We start from the raw sequence: 22,666 nt of genomic DNA, 5'->3' as shown, positions 1-22,666 counted from the left end.
CATGCTGCATGTCGCTACTGGTCATATCTTATCAGTATCTCTGCCACAGTCTCTTTGCTGTATGTCCTCAAGTTGACTTCTCCCTCCTTTAGGCTGTACATTTAGTTGCATAATCTCTCAAAGGAGCATAATACTCCAAGAGACTGAATTTCATCTACCTTTCCTTAGTTCTTATATACGGTTATAAAAAAAAAAAACTAAGATCCATAAAATCTCCAGGAGAAAGAGCTGAGCATCCAAACCCCTTTTAGAAGCAGGACCACATGTTTAACATTGAATAAAGTAAATTAATGTATAGCTAAGTGAGGAAAGCTGATTAAAATCCCCTTTGAAGCAACGGCTCCCTGCAATGCTCAGGTGATTGAAACAGGATATCTCTTGTGGAAAAAAGACAGTCTAAGACTTGTAGATTCAAGAGGCAGAAGCTACTATGATGAAAGAATCTATCCATTGTCCAGACAGGAATATGGGGTTCTGTATTCGTCCGATATTTATGAGATATATATTTTCCGAGTAGTAGCAAAGGGACGTACGTGACACATTAACTCCCATCAGTGTAGGGCCACTACAAACCCTCCAATTGAATAATTTTCTGATAGATGAAGCTATGCCTGACATATTTTGTGTCTTGGGAACAGTAAAATGATAAAAAAAAAAATATGACGGCAATGCCAGGAGCTTCAGAGGCAAACATATCTTGTGAGTTAGGGATTTCATAAAATCCTGAAGTGCTGAAAACATCCCACAAATCTGCCTCACATGAGGTCATGATAGAGAGGTGTATGGGTGTAACTTAGGAGCTAAAAAAAAAGCCAATGCCAATTATGATCCATGTTCAATGCCAGAACATACAAAGCTGTAGGCTTTACCCACGTTTCACAGGACATTTCTCAATCAAAGTACTTCACTTCCCTAAGTTCTGAGCCATTTCTGTGACCAGTGGTTAGCAAGTTTCTTTTGTTAATCCTTTTTATTTTATGTAATTGTATATATCATATTGTTTTGTTCCTATTTTGTATCATCTTGTATATTTTTTTTATAAACACTTCCTATCTTTCTGGATTAAATATAAAATTCAATAACTGTTTGTCTTGCTCTACAAACTGCACACCCAAAGCCATATGCTACATGTAACGGGTGTTTACAATAAGCCTGTAAAACGATTGGTGGTGGCAGCTAACAATATTTCTTGGGTTATTGTGAAGTTGGCAGTGACCATACCGAGGTATAAATATTCAATGCAGTTGCATACAGTGGGGCAAAAAAGTATTTAGTCAGTCAGCAATAGTGCAAGTTCCACCACTTAAAAAGATGAGAGGCGTCTGTAATTTACATCATAGGTAGACCTCAACTATGGGAGACAAACTGAGAAAAAAAAATCCAGAAAATCACATTGTCTGTTTTTTTTTTTTTTTTGCATATTATGGTGGAAAGTAAGTATTTGGTCAGAAACAAACAATCAAGATTTCTGGCTCTCACAGACCTGTAACTTCTTCTTTAAGAGTCTCCTCTTTCCTCCACTCATTACCTGTAGTAATGGCACCTGTTTAAACTTGTTATCAGTCTAAAAAGACACCTGTGCACACCCTCAAACAGTCTGACTCCAAACTCCACTATGGTGAAGACCAAAGAGCTGTCAAAGGACACCAGAAACAAAATTGTGGCCCTGCACCAGGCTGGGAAGACTGAATCTGCAATAGCCAACCAGCTTGGAGTGAAGAAATCAACAGTGGGAGCAATAATTAGAAAATGGAAGACATACAAGACCACTGATAATCTCCCTCGATCTGGGGCTCCACGCAAAATCCCACCCCGTGGGGTCACAATGATCACAAGAACGGTGAGCAAAAATCCCAGAACCACGCGGGGGGACCTAGTGAATGAACTGCAGAGAGCTGGGACCAATGTAACAAGGCCTACCATAAGTAACACACTACGCCACCATGGACTCAGATCCTGCAGTGCCAGACGTGTCCCACTGCTTAAGCCAGCACATGTCCGGGCTCGTCTGAAGTTTGCTAGAGAGCATTTGGATGATCCAGAGGAGTTTTGGGAGAATGTCCTATGGTCTGATGAAACCAAACTGGAACTGTTTGGTAGAAACAACTTGTCGTGTTTGGAGGAAAAAGAATACCGAGTTGCATCCATCAAACACCATACCTACTGTAAAGCATGGTGGTGGAAACATCATGCTTTGGGGCTGTTTCTCTGCAAAGGGGCCAGGACGACTGATCCGGGTACATGAAAGAATGAATGGGGCCATGTATCGTGAGATTTTGAGTGCAAACCTCCTTCCATCAGCAAGGGCATTGAAGATGAAACGTGGCTGGGTCTTTCAACATGACAATGATCCAAAGCACACCGCCAGGGCAACGAAGGAGTGGCTTCGTAAGAAGCATTTCAAGGTCCTGGAGTGGCCTAGCCAGTCTCCAGATCTCAACCCCATAGAAAACCTTTGGAGGGAGTTGAAAGTCCGTGTTGCCAAGCGAAAAGCCAAAAACATCACTGCTCTAGAGGAGATCTGCATGGAGGAATGGGCCAACATACCAACAACAGTGTGTGGCAACCTTGTGAAGACTTACAGAAAACGTTTGACCTCTGTCATTGCCAACAAAGGATATATTACAAAGTATTGAGATGAAATTTTGTTTCTGACCAAATACTTATTTTCCACCATAATATGCAAATAAAATGTTAAAAAAACAGACAATGTGATTTTCTGGATTTTTTTTTCTCAGTTTGTCTCCCATAGTTGAGGTCTACCTATGATGTAAATTACAGACGCCTCTCATCTTTTTAAGTGGTGGAACTTGCACTATTGCTGACTGACTAAATACTTTTTTGCCCCACTGTATATACACAATACACTCACTATCAGTTCCCCAATAATCAGACTAGTGGAAACAGCTGCGGCTTCCTCCGTTAAACCCTTCACCTCCGTGCCATTTCCATTTTTGTGTTTGTTTTTTGCTCCCTTCCCAGAGCCATACATTTTTTATTTTTCCATCAATATAGCCATGTGAGGGCTTATTTTGAGGGACAAGTTGTACTTTTGAAAAACATCATTGGTTTTACCATATAGTATACTGGAAAATGTGAAAAAAAAATTCAAGTACGGGGAAATTGCAAAAAAAAAAGTGCAATTCAACAATTGTTTTTTTGGGGCTGTTTTTTTTTTTCACCATTTTCACCAAATGCTAAAACTGACCTGGTGATTCTCCAGGTCTTCGGGATCTGGGGCTGGATCAGGGCTTATTTTTTGAGCACCGATACCATTTTTGTGTAGATACGATGTTTTGATCACCCGTTGCAGAGACCAAAAAATGTTATAGACGTTTTGACTTTTTTTTTAATCGTTACACCGTTTATTGATGCGATTAATTCTTTTTATTGATAAATTGGGCAATTCTGAACTCAGCAATACCAGATGTGTATTTTTTTTTGTTATATTTTGAGTGTGGGGGGGTAATTTAAACTTTTATCTATATTTTTTTTTTTTTACTTTACAGTTTCAATAGTCTCCATTGGAGACTAGAAGCTCATCCGATCGCTTGTGCTGCACATAGCTCTGCTCTGTGTACCAGAAATGTTCACTTGCTATGAGTGCCGACCAATGGGCAGCGCTCATAGCTATCTGGCTATTACAACCACAGGGGTCTCCTGCAGACCCTATTTGTCATGCCAAATCCATCGGCGACCAGCGGTCATGTGACAAAGGCGCCAATGGGCGGGATTAGTGACGCACTTCCGGTTCGATCACGTTAAATGCCGCTGTCAGAAATTGGCAGGGGCATTTAACAGGTTAACACCTGTGGGTGGATCGCGATTCCACCTGCGGCTGTTAGGGGCACATGTCAGCTGTTGAAATCAGCTGCCATGTGCCAGAAAAGATGTGGGCTCAGCAACAGAGCCCACATCTGAGAGGAGACCCAACATTCACAATACATGTAAGCCGCATGTCATGAAGGGGTTGTCAGTCAATTGTGTAATTCTCCTGACAATTGGGGGCAGCAGACAGCTGTTCGTGGCAAGAAGGTAATCCTCATTTCCATGGATTTGGTCCATTTTGGCTCGTAATATTTCTGTATCATACAGCATCACGCAGACACTGTAGGCAATATACTGTATACACCAAGTGCGAGGGGTGCTTTGGTTGGCAAGAAGGGACCATTGATGCTTGATCACTCAAGGTTTACACCTGGCACTTCCAAAAATTCCTTCCGATCCGGCTCCAAAAAGATGCCCTTAGGCCAGGTTCACACTGCGTTAGCAGCAGCCCATTCAGCACATACGCTAACGGGCTGCTGTTAACGCTAGCAGTGACGGACCCGGAAACGCTGCAGCCTGCATCTCAGGGTCCGTCACTCAATGACGGCACATCCCTAGCGCACACCCATTGTGTCCGATATTGCAGTCAATGGCGGCCTTAACGGACTATGTTACACCGCGTTTATGCCGTGGTGTAACGTAGTCCGTCTAACGGACTGCCAGGACGCAATGTGAACCCAGCCTTAGGTATACACCAAGTAGCAACGAATGGTATACTCTTACCCCTTTCTGCTATCCTAGGTAAGAGGCCTCATAAGATGTCATAATTTTGAATGCGTCCAACCTCAAAACTTTTACTTTTCACTGGACAGTGGTTCGGAATCCGCCAATCCATTATCTCCATTTGAAATGTTGGGCTTCGCCCCCCCTATCCCCTTTGCATGCCATCTCGGGTATCTACAAATTGTTGAGAGACCCAGATCTGGAAACCTTCCTCCATTTTGCAAAGCTTGGGGTACTGCCTTCCAAAGAACAGTTACAAAGGAGCAGTGAGATTTGGCTATGGCTACTAAATTACAAGAAACAAGCTACAAAATTATTTCAAGGTGGTACTGGGTCCCCTCTGCTTTGCATAAATGGTTCCCAGAGGTACCTAGTCTATTTTGGTGTTGCGGGGATGATGTCACATATATGGTGGTCTGGCCTGGCTTTGGAGGAAAATAAAAATAAAATTGCTACTTTCCTGTGTGAGATTTTAGATGTGTAACAAGATTTGGTTTCTGATTAAAACATTTCCCACATTCTGGGCATGAAAATGGCTTCTCCCCTGTGTGAATTATCTGATGTCTAACAAGACTTGTCTTCACTGGAAAACATTTCCCACATTCTATACATGAATATGGCATTTGCCCTATGTGAATTCTTTGATGCACATTTAAACCTGATTTTCGATTAAAACATTTCCCACATTCGGAGCATGGAAATGGGCTGTTGCCTGTGTGACTTACCTGATGTATAACAAGACTTGATTTATATGTAAAACATTTCCCACATTCTGAACATGAAAATGGCTTCTCCCCTGTGTGAATTCTCTGATGTTTAACAAGACTTGATTTCTCTGTAAAACATTTCCCACATTCTGAGCAACAAAATGGCTTATCCCCTAGGTGAACTTTCTGATGCTTAGCAAGATCAAATTTTGTATACCAGCATTTCCCACACTCTGAACATGAAAAAGGCTTCTCCCCTGTATGCATTCTCTGATGATGAATAACAAGATTTGCTTTCCGGTTAAAACGTTTTCCACATTCTGAACAAGAAAATTGCCTATACCCTGTGTGATCTTTCTGATGTTTAGCCAGATCAGATTTTGTACAATAGCATTCCCCACACTCTGAACATAAAAAGGGCTTCTCTCCTGTGTGAATTCTCTGATGGGTCAGAAGTTTGGATTTCTCACTATAACATTTCCCACATTCTGAACAAGAAAATGGTTTCTCCCCTGTGTGACTTCTCTGATGTGTAACTAAATTTGATTTCTGTGTAAAACATTTCCCGCATTCTGAACAAGAAAATGGCTGGTCTCCTGTGTGACTTCTCTGATGTTTAACAAGTATGGATTTCTCACTATAACATTTTCCACATTCTGAACATGAAAATGGCTTCTCTCCTGTGTGACTTCTCTGATGAGTGACAAGGTATGATTTATGTGTAAAACATTTCCCACATTCTGAACATGAAAATCGCTTCTCCCCTGTGTGATTTTTCAGATGTGCAGCAAGATTTGTTTTCCAGTTACAACATTTCCCACATTCTGGACATGTAAATGGATTCTCACCTGTATGCATTATCTGATGTTTAACAAGACATGATTTGCTTGTAAAACATTTTCCACATTCTGAACATGAAAGTGGCTTGTCCCCTGTGTGATTTTTCAGATGTGCAGCAAGATTTGTTTTCCGATTAAAACTTTTCCCACATTCTGAACATGAAAATGGCTTCTCCCCTGTGTGAATTCTCTGATGTGTTACAAGACATGATTTGTCTTTAAAACATTTCCCACATTCTGAACATGAAAATGGCTTCTCCCCTGTATGAATTCTCAGATGTGTAACAAGATTTCCTTTCCAATTAAAACATTTTCCACATTCTGAACATGAAAATGGATTCTCCCCTATGTCAGCTATTTCATGTTCAGCAGCCCTTCTGTGACTTTTGTTTTGCATATTTGTCTTTGTTGAAGCAGAAACAAAGACCTGTTGAAAAGGATCAGATGACAGATTTTTTCTGATGAGATCTTGAGGTGTATCTGGTATAATGACATGTTCTTCACACTTATCGATTGTGATACTAAGATTATCTGCTGAAAAATCTGAGAATAGCAAACGTCCTTCAGAGCTCCTGGTACAGTCATCTGCCAAGAATAAAAATGATGTCATTTCCCAGTAACACTGCATTGGAATTATATTACTTTTTATATTATTATTATTATTATATACTTTATAGCATTTTCATGCAAACTGTAATACATTTCAATTATTGACAGACTAAGACAATAGACCACAAAGATGGACTGATAGATTATAGTGTTAGGCCACCAGGTAATGTTAAAGATGGACTGATAGATTATAGTGTTAGGCCACCAGGTAATGTCCTTACAAATTTACATATCTCTATTATAGCCATCTTTTCAGTTCATGTTTCACTGTGTCTGTCATTAATCGTTTCCAGTTACGTGTTCAGAGGAAACTCATAAAAGGGATCTGTAATCAGTTTTATTAGGTGATTCCTTCTCATACATTCTCCGACAGGTATAAGCACTAGGGTTGAGCGACTTTTCTTTTTATAGGATTGGGTCGGGTTTCGCGAAACCCGACTTTTTCAAAAGTCGGGTCGAGTGAAATCGACCGATCATATAGAAAAGTCGGGGTCGGCCAATACACGAAACCCAATGCAGTGCATTGGGTTTCTAATGGTTCCCAGGGTCTGAAGGAGAGGAAACTCTCCTTCAGGCCCTGGGATCCATATTTAAGTGTAAAATAAAGAATCAAAATAAAAAATATTGATATACTTACCCTCGGACTTCCTTCCTAAGAATGAGCGCCTGAAGGACCTTCGATGACGTTGCGGCTTGTGATTGGTCGCGCGAGCGGTCACATGGGCGTCACGCGACCAATCACAAGCCGCGATGTCATCGAAGGCCCTTCAGGCGCTCATTCTTAGGAAGGAAGGCTGCCGGTGAGAACCAGGGCGCATCCGAGGGTGAGTATATCAATATTTTTTTTTTTTATTCTTTATTTTACACTTAAATATGAATTCCGATACCGATTCCCGATATCTTAAACATATCGGAACTCGGTATCGGAATTCCGATTCCAGATCAGAAGATTGCCGACCTCATAGCCGTCCCCAAACAGGGGTCGGGTCGGGTTTCATGAAACCCGACTTTGCCAAAAGTCGGCGACTTCTGAATCTGGCCGACCCGTTTCGCTCAACCCTAAAAAGCACTATAGCACAGAGCAAAGCACATTGGAGCAGATTTCTCATGTACACAAGTCATGGTTTTGGAGAAAAAATAAGTTTTTTTTCTATGTAACTACATAGTGGATACAAGAAAGGTGAACAAGTCCTTCATATTCTTATATATGTCATGCATGCCAGTAGAAACATTGGCTGAATATGGGAGCACTGGGGAATCTGAAAAAGTATTTTCAGCAGTGTCCTCTGCAAACATAGTTGTCCCTCCCTGGTTCTTTTGTAGATCACTTATTTACAAATTATTTACATGTACTATTAATATTTATTTACTTATCTATTTACACTATCAGCTCATTATGTTTTTACCCTTCGTTATGGTTGCAAGACTGCATCGTTGCTGTTCAAAACCTTTGCCCAGCAAGCTATGACAGACATGTACTGTGCATGACCGTAGTTACTGCTCTATGGTGCAAAGCACATTCAAGCTTAATACCAAGACGAAGAGTTCTCATGTAACCCTACCCATCTGAGCACAGAGCAGACACTGTAAGAAATAAAGGCATCTTCCAGCAAGGCTGAGATCACACCCCCATTTCTTGAAATTCTATGGGGTTCACCAAGTCGTAATTCAGTGATGGCACCAACAGCAACATGACTGGGCTGGAGCTGAGTTTGGCAGAAGTGAATGACTGGGAGTGTACACTTGGATCATTGTCACACACTCAGGGACGGAGGCCTGACAGTGAAATAGAAATAGAGGAGTAGGAGTATGAAAAGCAGTAGTTGTGGATGATGCAAATGAAAACACCGACCACTTACTACTTGGGGATGCAGCCTGGCTACCAAAAATACACGTGCGAGAACATGTAGGAGGATAGATTGAGCCTTGGCCATATAGCTGGTCAGTGTGCTTTTCCCAAATGAGTAGGTGATGTTGCCTCATGTGCTTATGAGGAGCTGTAGTGTCTAGACTTTTCTTGCTTGTATATCCACTGTTTTTATTCTTCATGCAAAGCCTTCACATTGCATAACAACTGAATACCAGTACAACCATGACCAAAGCTTTCAGGTGCTATTCAATCAACTTCCTCCAGCAACATCAGTTGTGGAAGCACATGTATTTTTTTCTCTTTTACACTACCCTCTTCATTGCAATTGCCACCATTTCTTTTACCATATATTTTAACAACAATATATGCCAAAAGTTCATCTTTTCAACTTAAATTATTCACCCTTCTCAAAAATGATATGAGAAGACATGCTGGGTAAAAAAAAAACTAGCAACTACAAAATCCTGCTGTATTGGTGTTGCATGTGTGAAAATTAACTAGTATACAGGTGAACAAAAACAGTCATGCACAGTGAAATGTTTGGATATTTTCAATCAATTTCCTGTTTTTTTTTTTTAACAAAATTGTCTTCCCTTCTCAGTAGAAAAAGACAAATAATGCTAAGTAGGTACACGTTCAAAAATGCAGCCACTACAAATGTATTGGTGTGATATACATGTATGTGAACATTATCTAGTAAAACGTGTCAATTTAAAAAAAAAATGTATATGACACACACAGCAACACAAACTTTACTGAGGTAGATGGTCTGTAAGATTGCATTTACTTGCGGGTTGGGGAATACTCGCTTGGCAGCGACAAAACACACAGCAATACGTTTTCTCCTCAAAGACTCAACTGGGTTTATTACTCCATAAACTCCAGTGGCAGAAAACACAAAACAACAATCTTCATATCACGGCAAATCAAAGTAACAATGTTCACAGCGTCACTCTGTTCCATCAGGACGGTGACCATACACTCTTGGTCGAGTCCAATATTCCGGCTCGCTCTGGAGCCAAACACACAGTCTGGTATTACCTGCTCGTCAGTGCTGCAGGTTTTCCACTGGCAGTACCACACGGGACCTGTTTCTGGCTCTGCAGATGCCTGTCCTCACCTCGTGCTGTTCAGGGATCCAGTCCTCCTCCCAGGACCTCCCAACACCCAGGTTACTCGGGATCACACAGATGGCCTGTCCGGGTACTATTCATAACATCCATCCCCGGCTGGGACCATCCAATACCCAGGCCAACAGTAGCAAAGTCCCACCACGTGCTCTTCAGGGCTAGCACACCCAACACCGAGGTTTCTCTCAGGACCTTGCAACTGTACCATCCAGGTCTGCACACTCAGACCACACAGGGCCCCTCTGCAGTGTCCAGCCAGGACACATGGAAGTGAGTCCACACTTGCAGACTCCCAAACACTCACTCCCATGTGCTAACACACCTCTTTAGGTAGCCTGTAACCACACCCACAGGTGAGGTAACATCACATGCACTGGTCACATGACCATGACATCACTGCAGGTCCTCAAACTCCTGCAGGGAAAAAGATACAGTGAGCACCCCCACTCAGAGTGAGGTATGTGGGTAGCCAGACCCTCCCATCTCTCACAGCTACCCGCAACCCGGACCCAGGTGCACTAAATGACATCTTCAGTGCTCACGCGCTCTAAAGACAAGATACTCCGGGTTGCATCGCAGGGAGCATCCATCCCTGTGACACATACCTCCCATTAACCACAATGCCAGACACTGTCTCACCATCACATCCATGCACACAATTGCCACGCACTCTTACGGCCTCAATACGCCTCCGTGCGCATACTGGGGAGACCATGCAGCGCCCCCTACCTGTTACAGGGGTCACTGCATCACAGGTCATAAATATGTATTTTGGTCAACTTTGTTTAGTACCATATTTTTTGCACTATAAGATGCACCGGACCATAAGACGCACCTAGGTTTTAGAGGAGGAAATTAAGAAACAAAAATTGAAGCAAAAATGTGGTCAATTCTGTACTTAATATCCCCTATCCTGGTATGTATGGTTCCCTTATCCCCATCCTGATACACATTGCTCCCCTAATCCCTACCCTGGTAGGGTGTGCACAGGTGTCTTTTTATACTGATAACAAGTTTAAACAGGTGCCATTACTACAGGTAATGAGTGGAGGAAAGAGGAGACTCTTAAAGAAGAAGTTACAGGTCTGTGAGAGCCAGAAATCTTGATTGTTTGTTTCTGACCAAATACTTATTTTCCACCATAATATGCAAATAAAATGTTAAAAAAACAGACAATGTGATTCTCTGGATTTTTTTCCCTCAGTTTGTCTCCCATAGTTGAGGTCTACCTATGATGTAAATTACAGACGCCTCTCATCTTTTTAAGTGGTGGAACTTGCACTATTGCTGACTGACTAAATACTTTTTTGCCCCACTGTATGCCTTTTCCCTTCCAGATTGCTGAACATAGTGAACATAGTGTCCTGAATTGATCTTGGCTCTCTGGGGGTTTCTACCCCCATAGTCGCCCTAACAAGTTTGAGCAATTTTCCGATATCTTCGGATTGAAAATAAGGACGGTCATACTCCTCATCTGAGGGGTCCAGGTCTGAGGCATCAGAAGGGGTTAATTCTCCCGCATCTTCTCCTGAATCTACATCAGACCTCTGGACACTTGTTGGGGGAGCGGGAGGAGGAGTTCCCTTTGTTGCATGGTGTTTTAATTGTTCTTTAACAATTCCTCCCGTATGATCGATTTAGTATTCTGCAATTGGGAAGAAGATTCTTCCGCTACTGTTTTATCAATGGAAGGCTGGCCGATTTTCCTGCTGTACAGTCTAGGGAGGGTTTCTTTGCATAGTGCACAAGCCCTATTCTTCTGTTTTGAGGTAGCTTTCTTTCCCTAAAAAACACATGGTGTAAAGGACATCAGATTGTGTGTTTCGCCTTACAAAGGCACTCACCCCTCCAAGCCCCTGGGTACCCCGGTAGCTTGTGCCTCTTCATTCATCTTGGGTACAGGTGCCGCCGGCATGTCAGGATCCTCTGCGGGCTCTACCATGTTTAGAAGGCAGTTGCCGCGTTCACTTTTCCCCTCTTATAAGGTAGGAGCGGTGTGCACGCCTCTGGAGCAACTTCCGCCCGCAAGTGTCCAGCACACCAGCTCCCCCGGCATGTGATGTCACTTCCTGTGCAACCGGAAGTCATCACCTTCACTTCGGCACTAGCGTCAGTGAAGGAAATGCCCCTTTTCCTGGACCAGCCTCCTGAACGGAGCGGACGCCGGGGAGTCCAGTGGGGGATGAGGCGCGGCATGCAGCAGCCCCCTTGGCCTCAGGATTCCCTGACAGCACCGCACGTGATGCCGCAGAGTACGGCTGTCCCCCGCCGCGGACCTCAGCCTCCAGACTGGCGATCATCAGAGGGAGATCCCACTGGAGGTAAGCACTCTGCCACAGGCATCCACCTGCAGGAACAGGAAACCCAACTTAGGAGAGAGGTGCTGCCCCCTTTGTTGTGAATTCTGTTGTCGAACTCCCTCCTGTGGTCGTGAACGGTACTTCGGCGAGTTCTGTCTATGGGCTCCCTCTGGTGGCTATGAGTGAAGCTGCTGCTCCTGAGGTTCCTTACACAGGTGACGTGGTTTATCCTTTGGTTGGCTGCTCTATTTAACTCCCCTCAGATCGTTACTCCATGCCAGCTGTCAATGTTTTTGCATTGGTTCAGTTCGCTCCTGGATCTCTCTGGATCCTTTTCCTGCAGAAGCTAAGTTCCTGATAGTCATTATTTGTTCTCTGTTTTCTTGTCCAGCTGGTTATCATGATTTTGTCTTGCTAGCTGGAAGCTCTGGGATGCAGAGTGGCCCCTCCGCACCGTGAGTCGGTGCGGAGGTCTTTTTTGCACACTCTGCGTGGTCTTTTGTAGGATTTTGTGCTGATCGCAAAGTTACCTTTCCTATCCTCTGTCTATTTAGTAAGTCTGGCCTCCCTTTGCTGAAACCTGTTTCATTTCTGTGTTTGTGACTTTCATCTTTACTCACAGTCAATATATGTGGGGGGCTGCCTTTTCCTTTGGGGAATTTCTCTGAGGCAAGGTAGGCTTTATTTTCTATCTCTAGGGCTAGCTAGTCCTTAGGCTGTGACGAGGCGCCTAGGGAGCGTCAGGCGCGCTCCACGGCTATTTTTAGTGTGTGCGATAGGATTAGGGCTTGCGGTCAGCAGAGCTCCCACATCCCAGAGCTTGTCCTGTATGAGTTTAACTATCAGGTCGGGTGCTCCTAACCACCAGGTCATAACAGTACAGCTGGCCAAAAGTATTAATGCATCTCAATAGAGGGATAAGAGAACTTCTGAGACCATTTTTTTTTCTTTGCACTGTGTTTTGTATTTCTTTTCCCCTAGACCTTTGGGTGGTTCAGGACACAGGTGTAGATATGGACATTCAGGGTCTGTCCTCTTGTGTGGATTATCTCACTGCAAGGGTACAAAACATTCAAGATTTTGTGGTTCAGAATCCTATGTTAGAGCCTAGAATTCCTATTCCTGATTTATTTTCTGGGGATAGATCTAGGTTCTTGAATTTCAAAAATAATTGTAAACTGTTTCTAGCTTTGAAACCCTGCTCCTCTGGTGACCCCGTTCAACAAGTAAAAATCATAATTTCTTTGTTGTGTGGTGACCCTCAAGACTGGGCATTTTCCCTTGCGCCAGGAGATCCTGCATTGCGTGATGTTGATGCGTTTTTTCTGGCGCTTGGATTGCTTTATGATGAACCAAATTCAGTGGATCAGGCAGAGAAAATCTTGCTGGCTTTGTGTCAGGGTCAGGATGAAGCAGAGGTGTACTGTCAGAAGTTTAGAAAGTGGTCTGTGCTTACTCAGTGGAATGAATGTGCCCTGGCGGCAATTTTCAGAAAGGGTCTTTCTGAGGCCCTTAAGGATGTCATGGTGGGATTTCCCACGCCTGCTGGTCTGAATGAGTCTATGTCCTTGGCCATTCAGATCGATCGGCGCATGCGTGAGCGCAAAGCTGTGCACCATCTGGCGGTATTCTCTGAGCATAGGCCTGAGCCTATGCAGTGTGATAGGACTTAGACCAGAGCTGAACGGCAAGAACACAGACGTCGGAATGGACTATGTTTTTACTGTGGTGAATCCACTCATGCTATCTCCGATTGTCCTAAGCGCACTAAGCGGTTCGCTAGGTCTGCCACCATTGGTACGGTACAGTCTAAATTTCTTTTGTCCGTTACTCTGATTTGCTCTCTGTCGTCCTATTCTGTAATGGCATTTGTGCATTCAGGCGCTGCCCTGAATTTGATGGACTTGGAGTTTGCCAGGCGCTGTGGTTTTTTCTTGAAGCCCTTGCAGTATCCTATTCCATTGAGAGGAATTCATGCTACGCCTTTGGCCAAGAATAAGCCTCAGTACTGGACTCAATTGACCATGTGCATGGCTCCTGCACATCAGGAGGATATTCGCTTTTTGGTGTTGCATAATCTGCATGATGTGGTCGTTTTGGTGTTGCCATGGCTACAGGTCCATAATCCAGTGTTGGATTGGAAATCTATGTCTGTGTCCAGCTGGGGTTGTCAGGGGGTACATGGTGATGTTCCATTGCTGTCAATTTCGCCTTCCACTCCTTCTGAAGTCCCTGAGTTTTTATCAGATTACCGGGATGTATTTGAAGAGCCCAAATCTGGTGCCCTACCTCCTCATAGGGATTGCGACTGTGCTATTAATTTGATTCCTGGTAGTAAGTTTCCTAAGGGCCGTCTGTTTAATTTATCTGTGCCAGAGCACGCCGCTATGCGGAGTTATATAAAGGAATCCTTGGAGAAGGGTCATATTCGTCCGTCGTCGTCACCATTGGGAGCAGGGTTCTTTTTTGTGGCCAAGAAGGATGGTTCTTTGAGACCTTGTATTGATTACCGCCTTCTTAATAAGATCACAGTCAAATTTCAGTATCCTTTGCCGCTGCTGTCTGATTTATTTGCTCGGATTAAGGGGGCTAGTTGATTCACCAAGATAGATCTTCGTGGTGCGTATAATCTTGTGCGAATTAAACAGGGTGATGAATGGAAAACGGCATTTAATACGCCCGAGGGCCATTTTGAGTACCTGGTTATGCTATTCGGGCTTTCTAATGCTCCATCTGTGTTTCAGTCCTTTATGCATGACATCTTCCGAGAGTACCTGGATAGATTCATGATTGTATATTTGGATGACATTTTGGTCTTTTCGGATGATTGGGAGTCTCATGTGAAGCAGGTCAGAATGGTGTTCCAGGTCCTTCGTGCGAATTCCTTGTTTGTGAAGGGGTCAAAGTGTCTCTTTGGAGTTCAGAAGGTTTCATTTTTGGGTTTAATTTTTTCCCCTTCTACTATCGAGATGGACCCTGTTAAAGTTCAGGCCATTTACAATTGGACTCAACCGACATCTGTGAAGAGCTTGCAGAAGTTCCTGGGCTTTGCTAATTTTTATCGTCGCTTCATCGCTAATTTTTCCAGTATTGCTAAACCGTTGACTGATTTGACCAAGAAAGGTGCTGATGTGGTCAATTGATCCTCTGCGGCTGTAGAGGCTTTTCAGGAGTTGAAGCGTCATTTTGCTTCTGCCCCTGTGTTGTGCCAGCCAGATGTTTCGCTCCCTTTTCAGGTTGAGGTTGATGCTTCTGAAATTGGAGCAGGGGCTGTTTTGTCGCAAAGAAGTTCTGATGGCTCGGTGATGAAACCCTGTGCCTTCTTTTCTAGAAAATTCTCGCCTGCTGAGCGCAATTATGATGTGGGCAATCGGGAGTTGTTGGTCATGAAGTGGGCATCCGAGGAGTGGCGACATTGGCTTGAAGGAGCTAAACATCGCTTGGTGGTCTTGACGGATCCCAAGAATTTGACTTATCTCGAGTCTGCCAAACGGTTGAATCCTAGACAGGCTCGATGGTCGCTCTTTTTCTCCCGTTTTGATTTTGTGGTTTCATACCTTCCAGGATCTAAGAATGTGAAGGCTGACGCCCTGTCAAGGAGTTTTGTGCCTGACTCTCCGGGTGTTCCGGAGCCGACGGGTATTCTTAAAGAGGGGGTAATTTTGTCTGCCATTTCCCCTGATTTGCGGCGTGTGCTGCAAAAGTTTCAGGCTGATAGACCTGACCGTTGTCCTACGGAGAAACTGTTTGTCCCTGATAGATGGACTAGTAGAGTTATCTCTGAGATTCATTGTTCAGTGTTGGCTGGTCATCCTGGAATCTTTGGTACCAGAGATTTGGTGGCTAGATCCTTTTGGTGGCCTTCTTTGTCACGGGATGTGCGTTCTTTTGTGCAGTCCTGTGGGACTTGTGCTTGGGCTAAGCCCTGCTGTTCTCGTGCCAGTGGGTTGCTTTTGCCCTTGCCGATCCCGAAGAGGCCCTGGACGCATATTTCCATGGATTTTATTTCTGATCTCCCTGTTTCTCAAAAGATGTCGGTCATTTGGGTGGTTTGTGATCGCTTCTCTAAGATGGTCCATTTGGTACCCTTATCTAAATTGCCTTCCTCCTCTGATTTGATGCCATTGTTTTTCCAGCATGTGGTTCGTTTGCATGGCATTCCAGAGAACATCGTCTCGGACAAAGGTTCCCAGTTTGTTTCGAGGTTTTGGCGGTCCTTTTGCGCTAAGATGGGCATTAATTTGTCTTTTTCTTCGGCTTTCCATCCTCAGACTAATGGCCAAACCGAACGAACTAATCAGACTTTGGAGACATATCTGAGATGCTTTGTTTCTGCTGATCAGGATGATTGGGTGTCCTTCTTGCCTTTGGCTGAGTTCGCCCTTAATAATCGGGCCAGCTCGGCTACTTTAGTTTCTCCTTTTTTCTGTAATTCTGGTTTCCATCCTCGTTTCTCTTCAGGGCAGGTTGAGCCTTCGGACTGTCCTGGTGTGGATGCGGTGGTGGACAGGTTGCAGCAGATTTGGACTCATGTGGTGGACAATTTGACATTGTCCCAGGAGAAGGCTCAACGTTTCGCTAACCGCCGGCATTGTGTTGGTCCCCGACTTCGTGTTGGGGATTTGGTTTGGTTGTCATCTCGTCACGTTCCTATGAAGGTTTCCTCTCCTAAGTTTAAGCCTTGTTTCATTGGGCCATATAAGATTTCTGAAGTTCTTAATCCTGTGTCATTTCGTTTGGACCTTCCAGCTTCTTTTGCCATCCATAATGTGTTCCATAGGTCGTTGTTGCGGAGATACGTGGCGCCTATGGTTCCCTCCGTTGATCCTCCTGCCCCGGTGTTGGTTGAGGGGGAGATGGAGTATGTGGTGGAGAAGATTTTGGATTCTCGTGTTTCGAGACGGAAACTCCAGTACCTGGTCAAGTGGAAGGGTTATGGTCAGGAAGATAATTCCTGGGTTTTTGCCTCTGATGTTCATGCTGCCGATCTTGTTCGTGCCTTTCATTTGGCTCATCCTGATCGGCCTGGGGGCTCTGGTGAGGGTTCGGTGACCCCTCCTCAAGGGGGGGGGGGGGGTACTGTTGTGAATTCTGTTGTCGAACTCCCTCCTGTGGTCGTGAACGGTACTTCGGCGAGTTCTGTCTATGGGCTCCCTCTGGTGGCTATGAGTGAAGCTGCTGCTTCTGAGGTTCCTTACACAGGTGACGTGGTTTATCCTTTGGTTGGCTGCTCTATTTAACTCCTCTCAGATCGTTACTCCATGCCAGCTGTCAATGTTTTTGCATTGGTTCAGTTCGCTCCTGGATCTCTCAGGTGACCTGCTTTTTCCTGCAGAAGCTAAGTTCCTGATAGTCATTATTTTTTCTTTGTTTTCTTGTCCAGCTGGTTATCATGATTTTGTCTTGCTAGCTGGAAGCTCTGGGATGCAGAGTGGCCCCTTCGCACCGTGAGTCGGTGCGGAGGTCTTTTTTGCACACTCTGCATGGTCTTTTGTAGGTTTTTGTGCTGATCGCAAAGTTACGTTTCCTATCCTCTGTCTATTTAGTAAGTCTGGCCTCCCTTTGCTGAAACCTGTTTCATTTCTGTGTTTGTGACTCATCTTTACTCACAGTCAATATATGTGGGGGGCTGCCTTTTCCTTTGGGGAATTTCTCTGAGGCAAGGTAGGCTTTATTTTCTATCTCTAGGGCTAGCTAGTCCTTATGCTGTGACGAGGCGCCTAGGGAGCATCAGGAGCGCTCCACGGCTATTTTTAGTGTGTGCGATAGGATTAGGGCTTGCGGTCAGCAGAGCTCCCACATCCCAGAGCTTGTCCTGTATGAGTTTAACTATCAGGTCGGGTGCTCCTAACCACCAGGTCATAACACCCCTTCTTTTATCTCTGCTGCAGGTTTCCTGTTCCTGGGGGCGGATGCCATCACTCACGTACGATGCTGTCATGGTGAAGGGAAAAGATGGCTGCCGTCTCCTGCAAGGTCCATCTCCCGTCCTGGCTTCCCCGATGTTTACTCAACGGGAGCTGCGCTTCACAACTTCACAGAGGCCAAAGAAATCCTCCCGGGTGAGTGCACAGCGGGATGTTAGTCAGGATCATGGGAGCTCCAGCCAGATGCCTCTCTGCTTCACTACGTCGCCACACCCCCCCATTTCACATACATCTAACCACACATTCTAACTTGTCATCTCAGTATACATTTACTGGATCGCATATAACGTTGACCTCGAAACTTGGAGATCGATACCCAATAACTACCGTATATACTCGAGTATAAGCCTAGAATTTCAGCCCATTTTTTTGGCTGAAATTGCCCCTCTCGGCTTATACTCGAGTCATACCCAGGGGTCGGCAGGGGAGGTGGAGCAGCAGCTGTGTAATCATACTCACCTGCTCCTGGCGCAGTCCCTGGTTCCCCGGCATGTTCTTCCTGTAGTGAGCGGTCACATGGTACCGCTCATTACAGTAATGAATATGGACCCCACCCCACTCCCATAGGGGTGGAGCCACATATTCATTACTGTAATAAGCGGTACCATGTGACCGCTCACTACAGGAAGAAGCTGCCGGCGCCGGGGAACCAGGGACAGCACAGGAGCAGGTGAGTATAACGCACTGACACTCAGGTCAGAGGGCACGATGATGAGATTAGTGTGCGTGCCGCCCTCTGCCTGAACAGCCAGTGCAGAGGACGAGGAAGATGCAGCAGCGGCCGGCGGCAGTGGAACGGGGAGCAGGTGAATATAGCAAGTGCTGGAGGCCTGAGGGACGAGAGGAGTATGTGATTTTTTTTTATCACAGCAACAGCATATGGGGCAAATATCTGTATGGAGCATCTTATGGGGCCATTATCAACGTTTGTGCAGCATTATATGGGGCAAATGTCTGTATGGAGCATCTTATGGGGCCAAAATCAACGTTTGTGCAGCACTATATGGGGCAAATGTCTGTATGGAGCATCTTATGGAGCTATAATCAACGTTTGTGCAGCATTATATGGGGCAACTATCTTTATGCAGCATCTTATGGGGCCATTATCAACATTTGTGCAGTATTTTATTGGGCAAATGTCTCTATGGAGCATCTTATGGGGCCATAATCAACATTTGTGCAGCATTATATGGGGCAAATGTGTCTATGAAGCATCTTATGGAGCCATTATTAACCTCTATGCAGGATTATATGGGGCATATTTTAATATGGATCATCTTATGGGGCCCATCATAAACCTTACGGAGCATTATATGGGGCGTATTTTGTATGGAGCATCTTATGGGGCCCATCATGAACTGCATTATATGGGGCTCCTGATTCAATATGAATATTCAAACACACAACCTACTGATGTCTCAATTAATTTTACTTTTATTGATATCTATTTTTACTTTTGACATTTACCAGTAGCTGCTACATTTCACACCCTAGGCTTATGCTCGAGTCATTAAGTTTTCCCATTTTTTGTGGTAAAATTAGGAGTCTCGGCTTATACTCGGGTCGGCTTATACTAGAGTATATACGGTATTTACATAACAATAACTAAAAATTAACATTTCTGCTGTAAAAATCGACGCACCTGTAAATGTGGTTTGGGCACCCCCCACCTCAATATTCTTAGGCACTTGTTAGATAGTGACAGGTGTTGAGTTCCAGAAGTCCCATATTTTATAGAATTTCCCAGTGCACCCTCTATTTTGATATACCGTGTTTTCATATAGAATCACTGAATTGACAGGTTCTACCCACGATCTCTGTGTTGGGTGTAAACTACCCATCAATCTCAGAGCATTTAATTTCCTGGCCAAAAATAGCATCTCTCAGAGAAATATTTTAATATAATGGTCCCAATTATCTTCTTCCACAACCCCAAACAGGCACACAAAGGGATCCAGGGAAATTGATATTGCTATTAGGGATGACAAGAAGGTGGTAACCTTCTGTCAGAATGTATGTATTACTGGACACCTCCACATCATGTGTATGAAGTCAGCCTCCAACTCATGACACCTTGGGCATTAAGAGGTCTGAGAACGACCCATTTTTGCTAATTTAGCTGCTGTAAGATATGCTTGATGGATTATATATAATTGGGTCATTTTGTTGTTAGCCGATGAGGAAATCTTGATTGAGGACTCGAGCATCTCCTCCCAGTCCTCCTACTGAATGTTAGGAATCAAGAGCTGCCATTTTCCCTTAACAACCAAAGGAGTAGAGTCCATGTTTGCTGACAATAGATAGGTGTATAGAGTGGTCCCTGTGATTTAATTATGCCAATCAGCGGAAGAGAAGATATCTCTGTGCCTGTACCTATGTAGGATTGGATCACTGACCTAAGATGTAGGTACCTGAAGAACTGAGCTCTTGGGACTGCATACAGAGTCTGTATCTGTTCAAAAGACATTAGAATATTTTGATTATAAGTCTTTTACTTTCAATACATTTCTGGAGCTCCTGAAAACAGAGGAGGGATGTCCTTGTAGAGAAGGGAAGTATGTTGTGCCAGAGTGGCATTTCTGCCACAACCTCAGTGAAATCAACTACTCTTTTAGCTTGTCTCCAGATTGTGCGGTCAAGCTTAAGGAGAGATAACATCTTAGGAATGTTTGGTTTATCTGTCTCCAGAAATCCCAATAAACAGTTCATCACCACCACTTGTGCCATGATGAGTGCAAATTTGCCTCCAGTATTTGCTGATAACATGCTGCATTCAGCGTTCCTTCAACTTTAACCAAGTTTCCTGTGCCTTTGTAGCTCACACATCCCCAAAACATCACCGATCCACCTTCGTGCTTTACAGTAGGAATGGTGTACCTTTCATCATAGGCTTTGTTGATGTCTCATCAAATGTAATGTTTAGGGTTGTGGGCAAAAAGTAAAATTTTGGTCTCATCACTCCAAATTACCTTGTTCCAGAAGTTTTGAGGCTTGTCTCTCTGATGTTTTGCGTATTGCAGACGAGATACTTTGTCGCATTTACACAGTAATGGCTTTCTTCTGGTGACTCAACCATGTAGCCCATTTTTCTTCAAGTGCCTCCGTATTGTGCATCTTGAAACAGCCCCACCGCTAGTTTTCAGAGAGTCCAGTATTTCAGCTTATGTTATATGTGGGTTTGTATCTTTTTGTATCCCTTTCCTGTTTTTTACAGTTCAACTACCTTTTCCTGTAGATCCACTGACAATTCTTTTGCTTTCCCCATGACTCACAATCCAGAAATGTCAGTGGTTGGATGAAAGATGCAAGAGTCTGTCTGGATCCGGGAAACTCCCTCAGCTTTTATGGACCTTGATGCAGTGACCCATGTTACAGCCAGGGGGCGCTGTATGTGCTCCTCAGGATACGCATGGAGGCGTATCTGTAGTAGTGATAATGAAACAGTGTCCGGCATGATTGTAAATGGCCGGTATGTGTCGCAGAGGAAGTCTGCGCTGTAAGCCTGTAGAATTGTTGTTCTGGGACCTGTAGTCCCACAAGTATTTGTATAGTTGAAAGGGAGGATTGCAGGGTTAGTCAAAGAGCTGGGTGGGACTGGCTAACCACGCACACCTCCCACCTCTGGGGGAGGTTACAGCTACAAAATGTGACCAGGGTTTGGTCACATGGTTCAGAGTGTATGGACAGAACGGTCAGTGTGTTGGAATGTCCTGGAAGCACATGGTGAGAACATGGACTGAAGTCCTTTGTGTTGGACGTGCCTGGGACTGGACTTCCTGAATAGCTCATGGAGAGGCCGTATCTGCAGAGCCTGTGATGGCTACTGTGTTGGGGAAGCTACAGTTCTGTCTGCGGGTCTGGACTATTTGAAGTGCCCTGGTCACAAGGACGGTGATCCCAGTTTGGCAGCTTCCCTGGGAACCAAGACTAACATCCAGTCAAAGGAACACATAAACCACCGACAGTCTGTTCCAATGGCAGATACTTCTCTGCCCATAACCCCCTTTATCTGGAGTTATCAAAGCAAAAGGTGGCTACTTTGAAGAACCTAGAATATAAGACATAATTTCAGTTGTTTCACACTTTTTTGTTAAGTGTATAATTCCATAGTTTTGATGCCTTCAGTGTGAATGTACAATTTTCATAGTCATGAAAATACAGAAAAATCTTTAAATGAGAAGGTGTGTCCAAACTTTTGGTCTGTACTGTATGTGTCTTCACGGTTATTAGCTGCGGTGATGTGAGCTCGGAAGTAGGCTCCAGCATATATAGTGCTGAGAGAGTTGTTTGGCCCACTGCAGTGCCGGGTTTTACGAGCGGTCATAAGAGATGGGTGGGAGTGATCGCTCACATATTCCCGCCCCAGGTATGTGGTTTGGCTAATAAAATGGAGGCCAATTGCCTCATTCAGTGTCTGTGGCTGGAGGTGTGGAGACCTCCATGTGTGTGTTGCTGAAGACGCTGACCTGAGCGGCCGGACCCGCAGTGCTTTATGGACTTTTTGTTTTCAGGTTGTGCCAGAAAAGGCTGTTTATTTGTTTTTCAATCCAGAGCGGTTTATGCAGTTTAATAAACTTGCTTGGACATTCCAGTGATACCGCTTCCTGTGACTGGCCTCAACTGCAGCCGAGTGAGTACAGATCCCTACATATATAGCAGTGAAGCCTGTTGCTGGTAAAGTTTCTGTCTTACATATCAGAGGTCACTGACACCAACATGCTACATCATTTGTT

General features: G+C 44.3%; 1 protein-coding gene across 1 annotated transcript in view; it reads right to left on the bottom strand.

The window, feature by feature from the left end:
* Positions 1–2,786: 2,786 nt before the first annotated feature.
* Positions 2,787–22,666, bottom strand: part of LOC138666989 (zinc finger protein 665-like) — a 50,023-nt gene continuing 30,143 nt past the window's right edge. The window contains exon 11 of the mRNA XM_069755197.1: positions 2,787–6,682. Within this exon, the coding sequence (XP_069611298.1) occupies positions 5,004–6,682 (1,679 nt within the window). The 3' untranslated portion in view covers positions 2,787–5,003. The remainder of the gene's footprint in view (positions 6,683–22,666) is intronic.

Source organism: Ranitomeya imitator, chromosome 2, assembly GCF_032444005.1.
Source record: "Ranitomeya imitator isolate aRanImi1 chromosome 2, aRanImi1.pri, whole genome shotgun sequence".
NCBI lineage: Eukaryota > Metazoa > Chordata > Amphibia > Anura > Dendrobatidae > Ranitomeya > Ranitomeya imitator.
Note: the sequence above shows the minus strand (reverse complement) of the source record. Positions and strands in the feature narration are given on the sequence as shown.